This window comes from Mandrillus leucophaeus, unplaced genomic scaffold, assembly GCF_000951045.1.
Source record: "Mandrillus leucophaeus isolate KB7577 unplaced genomic scaffold, Mleu.le_1.0 Scaffold186, whole genome shotgun sequence".
NCBI classification, from domain to species: Eukaryota; Metazoa; Chordata; class Mammalia; order Primates; family Cercopithecidae; genus Mandrillus; species Mandrillus leucophaeus.
Window position 1 is genome coordinate 3,633,179 of NW_012101876.1, and position 15,119 is coordinate 3,648,297.

The window sequence follows — 15,119 nt, forward strand, 5'->3', positions numbered from 1 at the left end:
AACACCTCTACGCAAATAAACTAGAAAATCTAGAAGAAATGGATAAATTCCTGGACACATACACCCTCCCAAGACTAAACCAGGAAGAAGTTGAATCTCTGCATAGACCAATAACAGGCTCTGAAATTGAGGCAATAATTAATAGCCTACCAACCAAAAAAAAAGTCCAGGACCATATGGACTCACAGCCGAATTCTACCAGAGGTACAAAGAGGAGCTGGCGCATTCCTTCTGAAACTATTCCCTACAATAGAAAAAGAGGGAATCCTCCCTAACTCATTTTATAAGGCCAGCATCATCCTGATACCAAAGCCTGGCAGAGATACAACAAAAAAAGAGAATTTTAGGCCAATATCCCTGATGAACATCGATGCGAAAATCCTCAATAAAATACTGGCAAAGTGAATCCAGCAGCATATCAAAAAGCTTATCCACCACGATCAAGTCAGCTTCATACCTGGGTTGCAAAGCTGGTTCAGCATACACAAATCAATAAACGTAATCCATCACATAAACAGAACGAATGACCAAAAAAACACATGATTAAATTTATTTTTATTTTATTTCGATAGTTATTGGGGAACAGGTGGTTTTTGGTTACATAGGTAAGTTCTTTATTGATGATTTCTGAGATTTTGGTGCACCGGTCACCTGAGTAATGTACATTGCATCCAATGTGTAGTCTTTTATCCCTCACATGGAGTAAAATATGAGGGATAAAAGACTATATATTGGGTACAATTTGGGGACTCTTCCCCCTGAGTCCCCAAAGTCCATTCTGTCATTTTTGTGCCTTTGTGTCTCCTCATAGCTCCCACTTATGGGTGAGAACATACGATACTCATTTTCCATCCCTGAATTACTTCACTTAGAATAATGATCTCCAACTCCAGATTGCTGCGAATGCTATTACTTTGTTCCTTTCTATGTCTGAATAGTATTCCATGGTGTATATATACCACATTTTTCTTTACGCACTCATTGATTGATTGATAGCCTAAATTGACTGGTTTCATATTTTTGCAATTGCGAATTGTATGCTATAAACATACATGTGCAAGTGCCTTTTTCAAATAATGACTTCTTTTCTTCTGGGTAGATACCCAGTAATGGGATTGCTGGATCAAATGGTAGTGTTACTTTTCGTTCGTTAAGGAATCTCTGGACGGTTTTCCATAGTGGTTTTACATACAGTGTTTTTTAAAATTATTTTCTTCTTATTTTAGTATCACAGAAATGAAATGAAGTATCTCTTATGAATACCTTCTTACCATTTTACTCTGTTTATATACCTCTTCTTAGTCCTCTAATTCAGGTTCATTGAGTTCTGACCTTGGTTTCTTGGGGTTTTGTTTTGTTTAACATCCTTTCTTGAGCTTCATGATGAAAAATTTATTCATTCTGTGTTCTAGATAGATAAATAGTAATATTGCCAATATTATGTACTTACCACCACCCAAAGTTTAATCCTATCCAACGTTGTTTAGGTGGTGGTACAGATACAGACTGTGTAAAAAAGAGCCTTCATGTATTGAAAAAGCCGTCTGACAGACTTTTGAGGTATCCACTTTGAATCAAGAAGATTCTCATGAATGTTTCATTTGCATTTTTATGATACTTTAGTCAATGTTATTTAAATGACAGATTTTTATAGTGTAATACATTTACGATTTTTATATTACTCAAGTATAAGAAAAATTGTCAGTTTTTAATTTCAGACTCTTTTTTATCATTGGTTAATATGCAGGATTTAGAATTTTCAGTATGTTATTGTTATATATAGGTGCCTGGAATACTTATTAAGAAACGATGCAAATCCAGGGATCCGTGATAAGCAAGGATACAATGCAGTTCATTATTCAGCTGCTTATGGTCACCGTCTATGTCTTCAGCTGGTAAGATTCCTGAATGCTTGTGAAAGACCTAATGTGAGTTTATAGTCTAATAATATAACAACAATGAGAATAAATGGATCAAGAAACAAATTCCATTTTGTTTTCTAACATTTTCAGAATTTATATACGTCTTAAGTTCATACTTATTTTAGTAAGATATATCTCATTCTCTTTTCTTTTTAAAAAAGGAGAAAATTAGATCTCTGAAGAGGGCTACTGATTACCCCATGTTCATGTCTACAGTATTCTCCTGCCCCTTTAAATAAATATTTCTCATAAGTTTCTAAAAGACTATAACTGTGTCTTACGTGAGAAATAAAAGTCCCTGTGAAAGGAATATATCCCCCATATATTTAGGGAATTCCAAAAGGTGCATTTATTTCACAACCCCTCCTAATAAGGGAGACTCCACTTCTACAAAGAAAGTTTTTATTTCTGCTGTGGTCTGATTCTGGAGTATAATACCACCATTCACCCAGATTTACCAAACCAGAAGGAAAGTCAAAGAAAAGATACTCTCATGTTTGTAACAGATACTTTAGGTTAAAGATTCTCTTATTTAGACTTACCTTATTAAATTACGTTAAACTTTGCTTCCCTTCAAGGGGAAATAAAATTCAAGGAGAGTAGATACAAAAGAAAAGGGAGGTTGACAATTTAATATAGCGCTTAGAGCCCTGCTACAAAAATAACTGTCTTCCTACGTTATTATGGATCTTCACACCAAAATTTTAGACCTATGTATATAGATTTGATGTCTATTGTGATATGAAATTGTTTATTCAAAACATCTAATTTTTTGGAGCCAAATGAAGCACAGGTTTAGAGTAAAAGTTAGCAAAGCCCTGTGTAAGTTGAGACTTACTATAGATGAATACTTCCCAAGCTAAATATTTTTGTTTTGACCTTTATTTCAGATTGCAAGTGAAACTCCTCTAGATGTTGTAAGTATTAGTCAATTACCTCCCACCAATTAGTATTACTCAATTCCCTCCTACCAGTTATGTTTATCTATTTGCTGTCATTAAAGCTGAAAGTGTTTTTACATATTAGGTGCAAAGATGGTGACAGAAATCTTGTGTACAGAGGGAAGGAAGATGTTTACTTCGTGGCAATTAAGTAGCATTTCCCCCAAACTCTTAGTTTGTAGCCTGTCTTCAAAGCTCTTAGTCTGTGCTCCTTATCCTTACTACACTTTCATAATAATCATGTTTTATAAGTTTGCTGAGTTGCCAAGTAATACTCTAAAGTGGATTTGAACTGGGGGAGTGGGAAAGAATAATTGCTGTAGTGTGTCTTTCTGACATTTAAAATGCCTCTTCTTTTTCAGTTAATGGAAACCTCAGGAACAGACATGCTGAGTGATTCAGATAATAGAGCAACAATAAGCCCTTTACACTTGGCTGTGAGTACTGCCTTCATAGCCAACTTGATGGCTGATTTACTGAAAATATCTAATATCTATTTGTGTTGACTCAAACTAGTACCATAAACTTTTGGTCCATGTAATAGTTATCATGGAATTAAAACTTTGAGAACTTTCTTTAATTCAGAGAATTATTTAATGTGCTGGGTTTTTGTTTTTTCTGTTTCTTGCTTTGGGGGAAAAAAAAAAAAAAGGACAGTGATCCTTAGGCTTTCCCCAGGGCCTTCTGGGGAGAGAAAGGGAGAAAATACAGAAAATATGCCTGTGATGGTGAATTTTAAAATGTGCTGCCCTAGTGGAATGCCTTATAAGTTGGCTAAGCAGATGGTATACACACACATTCTGTAGTGTTTCTACAATGTTTTGCTTACTTTGTGATCTTGGGATGCTAACTGGTTGTGTGTTCACTGGTCCTTCAGTTGCTCACACTATAGGATTTGGCTACATTGTCTGTTATGTCTCTTCCACTTTAAGACTCCTCTAAATTTTTTTCCAGTGTCAATCACTAAATGAAGAAGGTTAGGGAAGAATGTGACAATTTTTTAAGTCAAATGAGAACTTATTACCTTAAATTTCAAGTAGATCCTAATCTAGCTTTCTGTACTGAAAGAATTTATTTTTGAGACAAAGCATGTTAGAGTTGTAGGGAAGGGGGTGTACTTTGAGAATCAGGAGACCAGGGTACTGTCACCAGCTGTTTGTGAGATCCCTGATTTTTAGTAAAATGCTTATAAGGATGTATCCTTAATTCAGTGTGGAGCACTACAAGTTCAGTGATTCATTTGAATGTTTCTTTTCATATGTACTATTATTTTTTCTCTTAATACTCTCCTTGCGTGTGTTTTAACACTGACATATATACATTAAATTTTCTGCCATTTCTCCCCAATACTTCCTATCATGTTCTCAATAACTAAGAAAGCATTCTTAAAGCTTTCTACTTCTTTGCCCTTTGAGTCCTTGGAAACACCATGACCTCTCCCAGACATGCATAGTAAATAAGTCTGACAAGGCAAAGCCAGCATGGAAAAAATAGCCATTTTACTATTGATGAAAAGAAATGAAGACTGAGCAGCATTAGCAGCAGCAGCATCATTCTCATTATAATAATTTCACTGTCATTTCTTGAGCACTTTCTAGGTGCCAGACTATTTCCCCCTTGCGGAGGTTCAACAAGTAGCATGTTAAAGACTCCCAAAAGCTCTGCAGTCTTTAGGACTTAGTTATCAGTTTAATGATGTTGTTTCCTTAGAAATTTCTCATTTGTATTCTCGCCACCCTTCAATTTGGCAAGTTTCTCTTTTTGTGCTTGCAAATTAACAATGTGCTATACATTGATCAGTGGGTTGGTCTTTCTCTCTCTCTCTCCCTCTCACAATTACTATTTTTTGTCAGAGATTTTGTATGTGTATATGGTAGTAATGGTAGAAAAAAGAAAACATAACGTAAGACGTACCTTCTTAACCATTTCTAAGTGTACAGTTCAGCAGTGTTAAGTATATTTACATTACTATATAACCAATCTCCAGAATCTTTTTATCTTGTAAAGATTAAAACTAAAACTCTGTACCCATTAAACATCTCCCTATTTCTCCTTTCCCCAGTCCCTGGTAATACCAGCCTACCTTCTGTTCCTATGAATTTGACTAATCTAAATACCTCATCTAAGTGGAATCATAACAGTATTTTTTTGTGTTATGTGACTGGCTTATTTCATCTAGCAGAGTTCATCCATGTTGTAGCATGTGGCTGAATTTCCTTCATTTTTAAGCTGAATAATACTCTATTATGTATATGGCACATTTTTCTTTATCCGTTCATCTGACAATAGATGCTGGGTTGCTTCCATCTCTTAGCTATTATGAATAAGCGCTGCTGTGACATGGGTATACTAAATAGTGTTTTTAAGCTAAAAATTGAAATAATTTAGTAATTAGATGCAATGAAATATGATTATACCACCACTTTTCCTTTTCATATCTATCTATAGGAGGTTTTGAGAAGTCACTTTAATTTCTTATTCGAAACTCTCCCATTCAGGACAACTTGGTACAGTAAAAACATACTGATCTGAGGCTCAGGGAAACTGGTCTTGATTCCTAATTTTGCTCATACTGGACATTTGGGCTACTTCTCTCAGTCCCATACGAGGATATCATGGGGGGAGGCTCTGTGGCAAATCATCATGGCTCCTGTTCATTCTCTTGTCTTTTCATTTTTATTTTTTATTTATTTTTTCTATTGTTTTTCAGACAGTGTCTCACTCTGTAATCCAGGATGGAGTGTAGTGGCACAATCACGGCTCACTTCAGTCTTGAACTCCTGAGCTCAAGTGAGCCTCCCTCCCTCAGCCTTCTGAGTAGCTGGGACTATAAGCGCGCACACCACCATTCCTGGCTAATTCTTTATTTTTTTGTAGAGATAAGGTCTCACTGTTGCCCAGGCTAGTCTCAAACTCCTGGCCTCAAGTAATCCTCCTGTGTTGGCCTGCCAGAGTGCTGAGATTATAGGTGTGAGTGACCATGCCCAACTTCATTTATTATTATTTTTATTTATTTGGAGATATAATCTCATTCTGTCACATAGGCTGGGGTGCAGTGGTACATTCCCAGCTCACTGCAGCCTGTACCTCCCAAACTCAAGTGATCCTTCCACCTCAGCCTCCTGCGTAGCTACGACCACAGGCACGTGCCACCAGGCCCAGCTGATTATTATTATTATTATTATTATCATTTTTTTGGCAGAGATGAGATCTCACTCTGTTGCTCAGGCTGGTCCCAAACTCCTGTTCAAATGATCCCTCCACCTCAGCCTCCCCAAAGTCCTGGGATTATAGGTGTTAGCTACCGCAACTGGCTAACCTCTTCTTTGTATACTGTCTTCTATATAACGTATGGTTCCTCAGAGTTTATTCTTTCAGTAGCATGATTTTCATTGACCTAGTATTGAGGAACAAAGTTAGATATCCTAAAACAGAATTCTGCTACCTATAGTCACTTTAATCTTTGAGATGGTCAAGCTTAAGTAATCAAGTTTCTACACAGATTCATTATAAAGAGATCAGTAAGGCCCAGAGTGACGTTATCTCTTGCTGCTACTTTCTGACAGTTTCTACGAGAAATGGCATTGTAGTCCTTTGAAGTTTACTTATTTCTTTATGTCCTGCTCAGCATTTAGTCCAGTGTAAATAATATATGTTCAGTTGCCATGTTGGATTTTGAAATGACTTTTCTGGAAAGCCCTTTTATTAGACTGTATGAAGAAGGCAACTTCAGGCCAGGTGCAGTGTCTCACGCCTGTAATCCCAGCACTTTGGGAGGTTGAGGTGGATGGATCACAAGGTCGAGAGATCGAGACCATCCTGGCCAACATGATGAAACCCTGTCTCTACTAAAAATACAAAAATTAGCTGGGGTGTGGTGGTGTGCGCCTGTAATCCCAGCTACCTGGGAGGCTGAGACAGGAGAATCGCTTGAACCCAGGGAGGCAGAGGTTACAGCGAGCTGAGATCATGCCACTGCACTCCAGCCTGGTGACAGAGCGAGACTCCGTGTCAAAAAAAAAAAATAAGGCAACTTCAGTCTGACAAATCTTCAGTCTTACTCTTGTACAGCTAGGACAGTGCCTGGTATGTGGTGATATTCAAGCAGGGCTCAGTTACATATTTCTTTGCTAAAAGAATTACTTCTTTTTTAGCTATGGCACATTATGGGGTGGGTGTAGTCAGTTTAATTTGAGAAATCAGAATATTCAAGCACTGACTCAACTCAAGTTGCTAGCTGTCTTTGGAGTTGATGTGGAGCACTGAACTGTGATTAAGAACACAGACTTGGCTGGGCACAGTGGCTCTTGCCTGTAATCCTAGCACTTTGAGAGACCAAGGTAAGAGGATCACTTGAGGCCAGGAATTTTGAGACCAGCCTGGATAGCATAGCAAGACCCTCATCACTACAAAAATTAAAAGAAAAATTAGCTGGGCGTGGTAACGTGTACCTCTGGTCCCTGCTACTCAGGAGGCTGAGGTGGGAGGATCACTTAAGCCCAGAAGGTCAAGGCTGCAGTGAGCTATGATCACACCACTGCACTCCAGCTGGGGCAACAGAGCAAGACCTTGCCTCAAAACAAAACAAAAACAGGCTTTTTGGAATCAGACTTGAAATCAAGGCTTGAATAAATCCCTGTCACACATCCATTGAATGTCTGCCATGAGCCAAGCATTGTATACTCATGAAAAGATCACCTGTCATTTAAACTTTTATTATTTTTAGAATGCCTGTTCCCTACCACAGTAGCCAACCTACTATGTTGATTATTAGAAAAATCTGTAGTTAACTTCCTGAATTCTCACTGTAGAAGTTTGGATTATCTTAAATAGGATGATAATATGAAGACAAGTTTGCTTATTTACATTTTTTAAAGTATTTAGGAAGTCAGTCTAAATATATATTTTTTAAATTTACATTTTTATTTATTTCTAGGCCTACCATGGTCACCATCAAGCACTGGAAGTGTTGGTACAGTCTTTGTTAGATCTTGATGTCAGAAATAGTAGTGGAAGAACACCCCTAGATCTTGCAGCATTTAAGGGCCATGTTGAATGTGTGGATGTACTCATTAATCAGGGAGCCTCAATCTTAGTAAAAGATTACATTTTGAAGAGGACACCTATACATGCAGCAGGTATGCCGGATATTATGCTTGATTTATTTATTACTTCCTGTCTAATCTCTTTCAATTTCTGGTATATAATATTTCTGGTTAATTGTCTTTAAAATTTTTGCCTTTTTTTTTTTTCCCCCAAATCATATGGATTCTTTGACCCCACCAAATAACTTTATTCACACAAATGTCCCTTAATTTACAAAGCCTCAGTCATTCATAAACATTAGGAGTATCCACAGTATTCAAGGAACTTCAATATAGTGTATTATACCAATCCAAGTAAACCAAGTACAAAAAATATTCATATAAAGTTGTTTACATGTAGGTCCTAGATTACCAGCTTCTGTGCAAAAAAGGAAATAAAAATAGATTTATTAACTAGTATTTGAAACTAACTTTGTGCCTGGCTTAAAACCTCCTTCATGCTCAAGCCTGTCCCACACAAGTGTTTAAGAAGTCATTAAAACTCCCCTGCTCTCATGAAAAGAAGCTCCTCTGCACAAAAGATTTAAGTGCCCCCAAGTAGCTCCCTTCCTCCTGTGGCCTCTCTTGGAAAACAACCTGGGCAGCCTCCTTGCTGATACCTTCTGCAATTTTAGGGGCCCCTCACGGGGCAGTGGCAGTGGATTCATCTTTTGATGATAGCTGCAGATGCTAACATTGGCCAATTCTATGTCACACCTACTGGTTACCCTTTGAGGGCATTTCTCCAGACAGAAGCCCCACTACCGCCAAAGCTTAGGTAGGGCAGGATCAGAGATGCCCCTGTGTTGTTTTGAAGGCTGTGCTATAGCCTGGACTTATCTCTGGACGTCTCCCTCTAAAATCCAGTGGCCTGAAGAGCTGAAAAATGTCAACTTGGCTCTTCAAAAGTTTCCAGACCCAAGGAGATTACCAGGAACTACAACTGTCTGGGGAAATTTTGACTTTAAGTGATAAAATGATTGTATTCTCAGGGAATATCAACAACAAGATTATCATCACTTAAAAAATTTTCTGCCTTGGAAGTTGGGTTTATGTAATAATCTAACTTCTGAAACACTTTATCAACAAAACAATGCAGTATTTCTTTCTGGTAGAAGTTATTTTAGATTGGTATCATCTTTCATTTAACAAGTGATACACATTTTGACTTACTTTACCAGTGTACTGCTTTAAACATTTATGCAGACAGGCTTTACAGAGCAATTACTTTATGCAAGAACTATTCCATATTGTGATATTATGATGTAGCAGATAGGTTAAAATATGAAAGTCTATAACGAAGTCAGTGAAATGACTTGTTACCCACTGTGTATCACTGGCAGATGCAGATTCACAACTCTCTGTTTTTATAGCGTGATCCTTAAGAATGCAATTGAATTTTTTTTTTCTAGTCCTTTGGGAAGCTTACATTTTAGAAGATGGTTGATAACACCCACTGTTGCTCCCAGAGCCGCCTTTCAAAGCTATCAGATGTTCAAATGGGGCTGAGAAAAATATTTTAATAATAGATTAGAACCGCTAATAAATGTATATACACTACTATATGGTTTGAACAAGAGGTTAAAATGCATTACTTGCTGTTATCTTATTCTGAAAAAGAGTGAAGTTATATATCAGTTTGCAAAACTTGGTGGCGCATGCCTGTATTCCCCACCTAACTTGGGAGGCTGAGGCAAGAGGGTCACTTGAACTCAGTTTGATTGCACTGTAGGCAACATGATGAAACCCTGTTCCTAAAATATAAAATAAAGAAAATGTGGCACATATACACCATGGAATACTATGCAGCCATAAAAAAGGATGAGTTCGCGTCCTTTGTAGGGACATGGATGCAGCTGGAAACCATCATTCTCAGCAAACTATCGCAAGAACAGAAAACCAAATACTGCATGTTCTCACTCATAGGTGGGAATTGAACAATGAGATCACTTGGACACAGGAAGGGGAGCATCACACACCGGGTCCTGTTGTGGGGAGAGGGTAGGGGGAGGGATAGCATTAGGAGATATACCTAATGTAAATGACGAGTTAATGGGTGCAGCACACCAACATGGCACATGTATACATATGTAACAAACCTGCACATTGTGCACATGTACCCTAGAACTTAAAGTATAATAAAAAAAATATAAAATAAAAATAAATTTTGTACACTGGATGAGGTCTGTGAAAAATAAGTACATTTTTAAAATATTAATCTACCACTAGAAAAATTATATCATAATTGCAGATCATATGCAGAACTAATTGAAAGCTTGCATGGAGTGGTTGCACTCTTAATAGGTAAATACTGAACTGAGACATTAACCAGTCCCTTAGAAGTAGTTAACCAATGCCATATAGTTCAGCATAAATCCTACCCACAAAAAGAACCACAGGTTACTGTTAGTGCCTACCTATTCAATAAATGCAAGCCTTGTATCTGTAGATGCCTTTCAAATTTGGAGATCTTTAGAGAGCGTCTATAAGCCATGAAAAGAACACTGAGGGTTTTTTTCTGGAGGTTTACCAGTTCTTTCCCACAGTGATGCTGTGCTTGGTGTTTGGGTATTGAATTTAGATGACACAAACATTCATCAATAGCTACTGTGCACTGAGTGTGAAAGAACTGATTTGAAAAATGATGGGCCAAACAAGATCTTCTTGAACATCCGCAGGTGTTATGACACTGTTTTTTGTTGCTAAGCTGTGAGAGCTGCTGGCAGAGTGCAGCATACAAATTGGACTAGGGTGGGAGAGGTGGTTTAAGCCACAAGTTTAATAACTATTAGTATTTAATATAACTGTCGGAACGTACTGTAGAATATTCGGCACCTAACTTGTTTTTGCTAGTTTTGTCATCTTTTAATTAGAAGAAATAGTGATAGATGTTCTTTCTGTATCATATGCACGATACATTTTTCTAATGTATTTATTTAAACTTCAGACTTTATATATATGAACAGGACCTGAATTTTGCAGAGGATTTAACTTACTTCAAAAGCTCTTTTCTTTGGACTACTTCTACTTGTACCCTTGCCCATTTTATGCATTTGGACTTAACACATGCATTCTTTAGATGTATAATTTTTCTTGTACTATATATATATCATTTGAAATTATTTCAGCCGGAAATAACAGAGTACCCTACTGAAAATAGCTTAAGGGGTTTAGTCTCTCACATACAATGTCCAAAGGCAAGCTGGGCATGGTGGCTCACACCTGTAATTCCAGCACATTGGGAGGCCGAGACGAGTGGATCATGAGGTCAGGAGTTCAAGACCAGCCTGGCCAAGATGGTGAAACGTCATCTTTCCTAAAAATACAAAAAAATTCGCCAGGTGTGGTGGCGGGCACCTGTAATCCCAGCTACTCAGGAGGCTGAGGCAGACAATTGCTTGAACTCAGGAGGCAGAGGTTGCAGTGAGCCAAGATCGCACCACTGCACTCCAGCCTGGGCGACAGAGCGAGATTCTGTCTCCAAAAAAAAAAAAAAAGGCAATATCCAAAGACAGATTCAGTTCCAGGATTGGTTGTCAGAGCTCTGGATTAAATTCTGTTATTCTCTTACATTTGCATTCATGTTGCAGGAATCATTGCTGCTACTTTTAAGGATTGCATCTAAAATCAGAAAGGAATGGGGGCTTTTCATTATCAGAGATAAAAGTGTTTCCCAGCAGCCTCTAGACTTATCAGCATCTCAGTAGTCAGACCTGGTCCCTGTGCTGCTCACCTTAAAACTGATCTCTGTCAGAGGAGAATGGGGTTGTTGTGATTAACTTGGTCTAATCATGATATCATCCCTTTGCTGGAGGCAGGGCACTCTTCCTGACCACACTGCCAGACAGCTAAATAAAATGAGCATTCTTTTAAAGGCAGATGATAGGGGATGGGTGCTGGGTGGGCAGTCTGCCTGTCATGTTTTACAGTGAGGAATTCATATTTGTTCAGCTTTAACAGTCAAAGACCATAGAAACCTTCTTTGTACCTATAGTTTTCATTCTTGCATATTAAATTCAGTGAAACTATCCCAAAATTAAATTCTGGAAGATGTGCTCTAAGATGGACATTTTCTATTTTATCATTGTATGTGATTACTGAAATGTTTAAATTTCACTTTACAGCAACAAATGGTCATTCAGAATGCTTACGGCTATTAATAGGAAATGCAGAGCCACAGAATGCAGTAGATATTCAAGATGGAAATGGACAGTAAGTTTCGATAAATAATTGTTGCATCGCAGAAGGGCGTATTTCGAAAACCAGAGTACAGTCTTAAGTGATAGCACTGAACCTATTCCTGTTGTTGCTCAGGACGCCTCTGATGCTATCTGTTCTCAACGGGCACACAGACTGTGTTTACTCACTGCTGAACAAAGGAGCAAATGTAGATGCCAAAGATAAGTGGGGAAGGACAGCATTGCATAGAGGGGTAAGCAGAAATATGCTCTTCCTTTCAAAAAGCCTTTATATGTTACCTAGAACTGAACTAGGTTATGTTTATTTTCTCTTCATTAAATGTTCGTCAAATAGTCTTTACCATTTCTTTCAGTATCTTAGTTTTTAAATGCTAATTTTGAACAATTACAAAGTGCAATTTAATCTAGAGAACAATGTTAGAACAAAATTTTAAAACTCTAAAACTTTGAGTAGAATTAATGTCAGTTTGACTTTCCATTATCTCACTTATTTTCTTATACACCTTAATCTTTTTTCACCTTTGAAATATCATTATTTTCACTGAATACCAAGTTTCTCTCTTCCTCTTTTCATACTATTTGCATTTTAACAGAGTTGTTGCTTTAACTGAATTTTTAAACCACTTCCAATAAAAATACAGAATTACTCCTAAAATGATAAGTGGCTTTAATTAATGGAAGGATATTGGAGTATGGTCTTTAAAGTTTTTAATTAGCTGAAATTGGCATGTAATGTTTAGCATAATATGTTTGACTACCTGTAAATTATTTTCTTTCAGGCAGTTACAGGCCATGAAGAATGTGTAGATGCATTACTTCAACATGGTGCTAAGTGCTTACTTCGGGATAGCAGGGGCCGGACGCCTATACACCTGTCTGCTGCCTGTGGACACATTGGTGTTCTCGGAGCCCTTTTGCAGTCAGCAGCATCTATGGATGCAAATCCAGCCATAACAGACAATCATGGATATACGGCACTTCACTGGGCTTGCTACAATGGTTAAGTATACAAACACAAATGCATGTCATTCTGTGCTGAACAGAGATTAGTATAATATATTCAGATATTAATGAAAATGACATATTTATAAGGCAAATTTTAAGTTTAAAATTAGCAAAAACCTTGGGAATAATCTATGTAGGCTCACTTACTAATAATAATTACTATGTAGGCTCACTGCTGTCCTTTGTCATGCTAAAGCCAAGATACTGGTTGTCAAAGATGTTCTGAGATAAGCCATGAAGTATTTTTGAGGTTTTTCTTTTCTTTTCTTTTTTTTTTTTTTTTTTTTTTTTGAGATGGGGTCTTGCTATGTTGCCCAGGCTGGTTCTGAACGCCTGGCCTCAAGTAATCCTCTCACCTCAGCCTCCCAAAGTGTTGGGATTACAGGCATGAGCCACCATATAGCCTGAAGTTTTTCTTAGATCTTTATTTCAACAAATATTTAACATTTTTAGGAGGTTTTTACAATGTTTCCATTGCTTTTATATAGTGTGCTTGTATTTTGATTGTGTTCTTTTACTTTTTTTCTTTTTAGAGTCCCACTATGTTGCCCAGGCTGGTCTCAAACAACTGGGCTTAAGCAATCCTCCCACATCGGACTCCCCAAGTGCTAGGATTACAGGCATGAGCCATCGCACCTAGCCATGTTCTTTTACTTTCTAAATAAAATCGTATTAGGGGAAAAATGACCAAAAGTAGGAGAAACAGTGAAATGTATCACATTCTAAACTGAAATCTATGTATGTTTTCTGAGCACATTGCAAGATAACATTCATATATTACCACTAATATCCATGCTCAGTCTTTTAAAGGCATAAATCCCTAGCAGGTCTGAGAATTAGAAACTCTGCTACATGGTTAGAAAAGATTTTCTTTGGCCTCCTACAGGCTCACAGTCATAGTCATTGCATTTATAGGTAGACTCACAAAAGGTCACTTAGGGAAGCATAAAGCTACTTTGAAGGTATAGATGTTAAAAATGCAGTTTGGCTTATGAAATGCCACTAATTAAAATAATTTATGTAATGAAGTGTGTTGAGATATTTTTTCCTTGTGCAGGGCAATAGATTTGATCATCTTAGAAAACTCAGGTACATTATATATAGTGCAAGCATCAGTGTTGTCAAAGTTCAAGCTTCAGGCTTTAGCAGAGAAATTAGAGGTTTTTAAAATTTGTTTTCAATTTCAGTGTAGCTTCAAGATTAATGTTAATTATGACAGCAGATCTACAAAGCTGTAGTTCACAATTCTGATAACCTTCACTCAAAGTGAAGAGAAAATATAAATTGCCTCTTTATATAAATATCCACTTACTAAAATAAATAAGTATAATGTCTGTTGTAAAATCAGACTGCCTTACCAGGAAGTTGAGATTTGCTATCTTTCTGTAATACGCTGTTTCATAGTTCTTTCACTGGGAGCTGTTTTGACAAAGTTATCAAGTTAAAGCAAAAGAGGAAAAAGCTGAATCTTGTAAAATTATAACTTCATTAAATGTTTTCACAAGTATTTCTGAGATACAATATTTTGATTTTCACATTAGTCCTTATGCCATAGTTGGGAGTTGCATTCTTTTGCTGTGAGAACATTTTGGGTTCTTGAGGTTTGTCCTATGATTACTGTTGGTTATCCTTCAGCTGAGTACTGATAGTATCATAAAAACTTGAATAGTTAAATCTATTGCTCATTCAACAAGCTTAGTTTAGTCTCTTTGTTTTTTACTACCTTAAATCCTTGACCAAAACAGTTTTGAAACTATAAAACCTTTGGGGTTTAACTTCTCTTTTTCCCATTTCTACTCGCTAAGGCAAGTAGAAATGAGTGTAGTGAAGTGGCCAGAGACTAGTACTCATACTAGTACAAAGAAGTATTTTGCATTGATATTTGATTTGTTTCTGTAATGTGACTTGACATTTTACAAGTATAAGGAAAACCCAAAATAACTAATATAGTGGGAAAATATATACAAA

The 15,119-nt window shown here is 37.0% G+C and overlaps 1 protein-coding gene across 4 annotated transcripts in view; it reads left to right on the plus strand.

Moving 5' to 3' along the window:
- Positions 1-15,119, plus strand: part of ANKRD28 (ankyrin repeat domain 28) — a 129,595-nt gene that overhangs the window by 98,473 nt on the left and 16,003 nt on the right. For all 4 annotated transcript variants that reach the window (XM_011977945.1, XM_011977941.1, XM_011977943.1 and 1 more), the window contains 7 exons: positions 1,784-1,895; positions 2,813-2,839; positions 3,226-3,300; positions 7,800-8,001; positions 12,072-12,159; positions 12,262-12,379; positions 12,926-13,145. In XM_011977945.1, the coding sequence (XP_011833335.1) occupies positions 1,784-1,895; positions 2,813-2,839; positions 3,226-3,300; positions 7,800-8,001; positions 12,072-12,159; positions 12,262-12,379; positions 12,926-13,145 (842 nt within the window). The remainder of the gene's footprint in view (positions 1-1,783; positions 1,896-2,812; positions 2,840-3,225; positions 3,301-7,799; positions 8,002-12,071; positions 12,160-12,261; positions 12,380-12,925; positions 13,146-15,119) is intronic.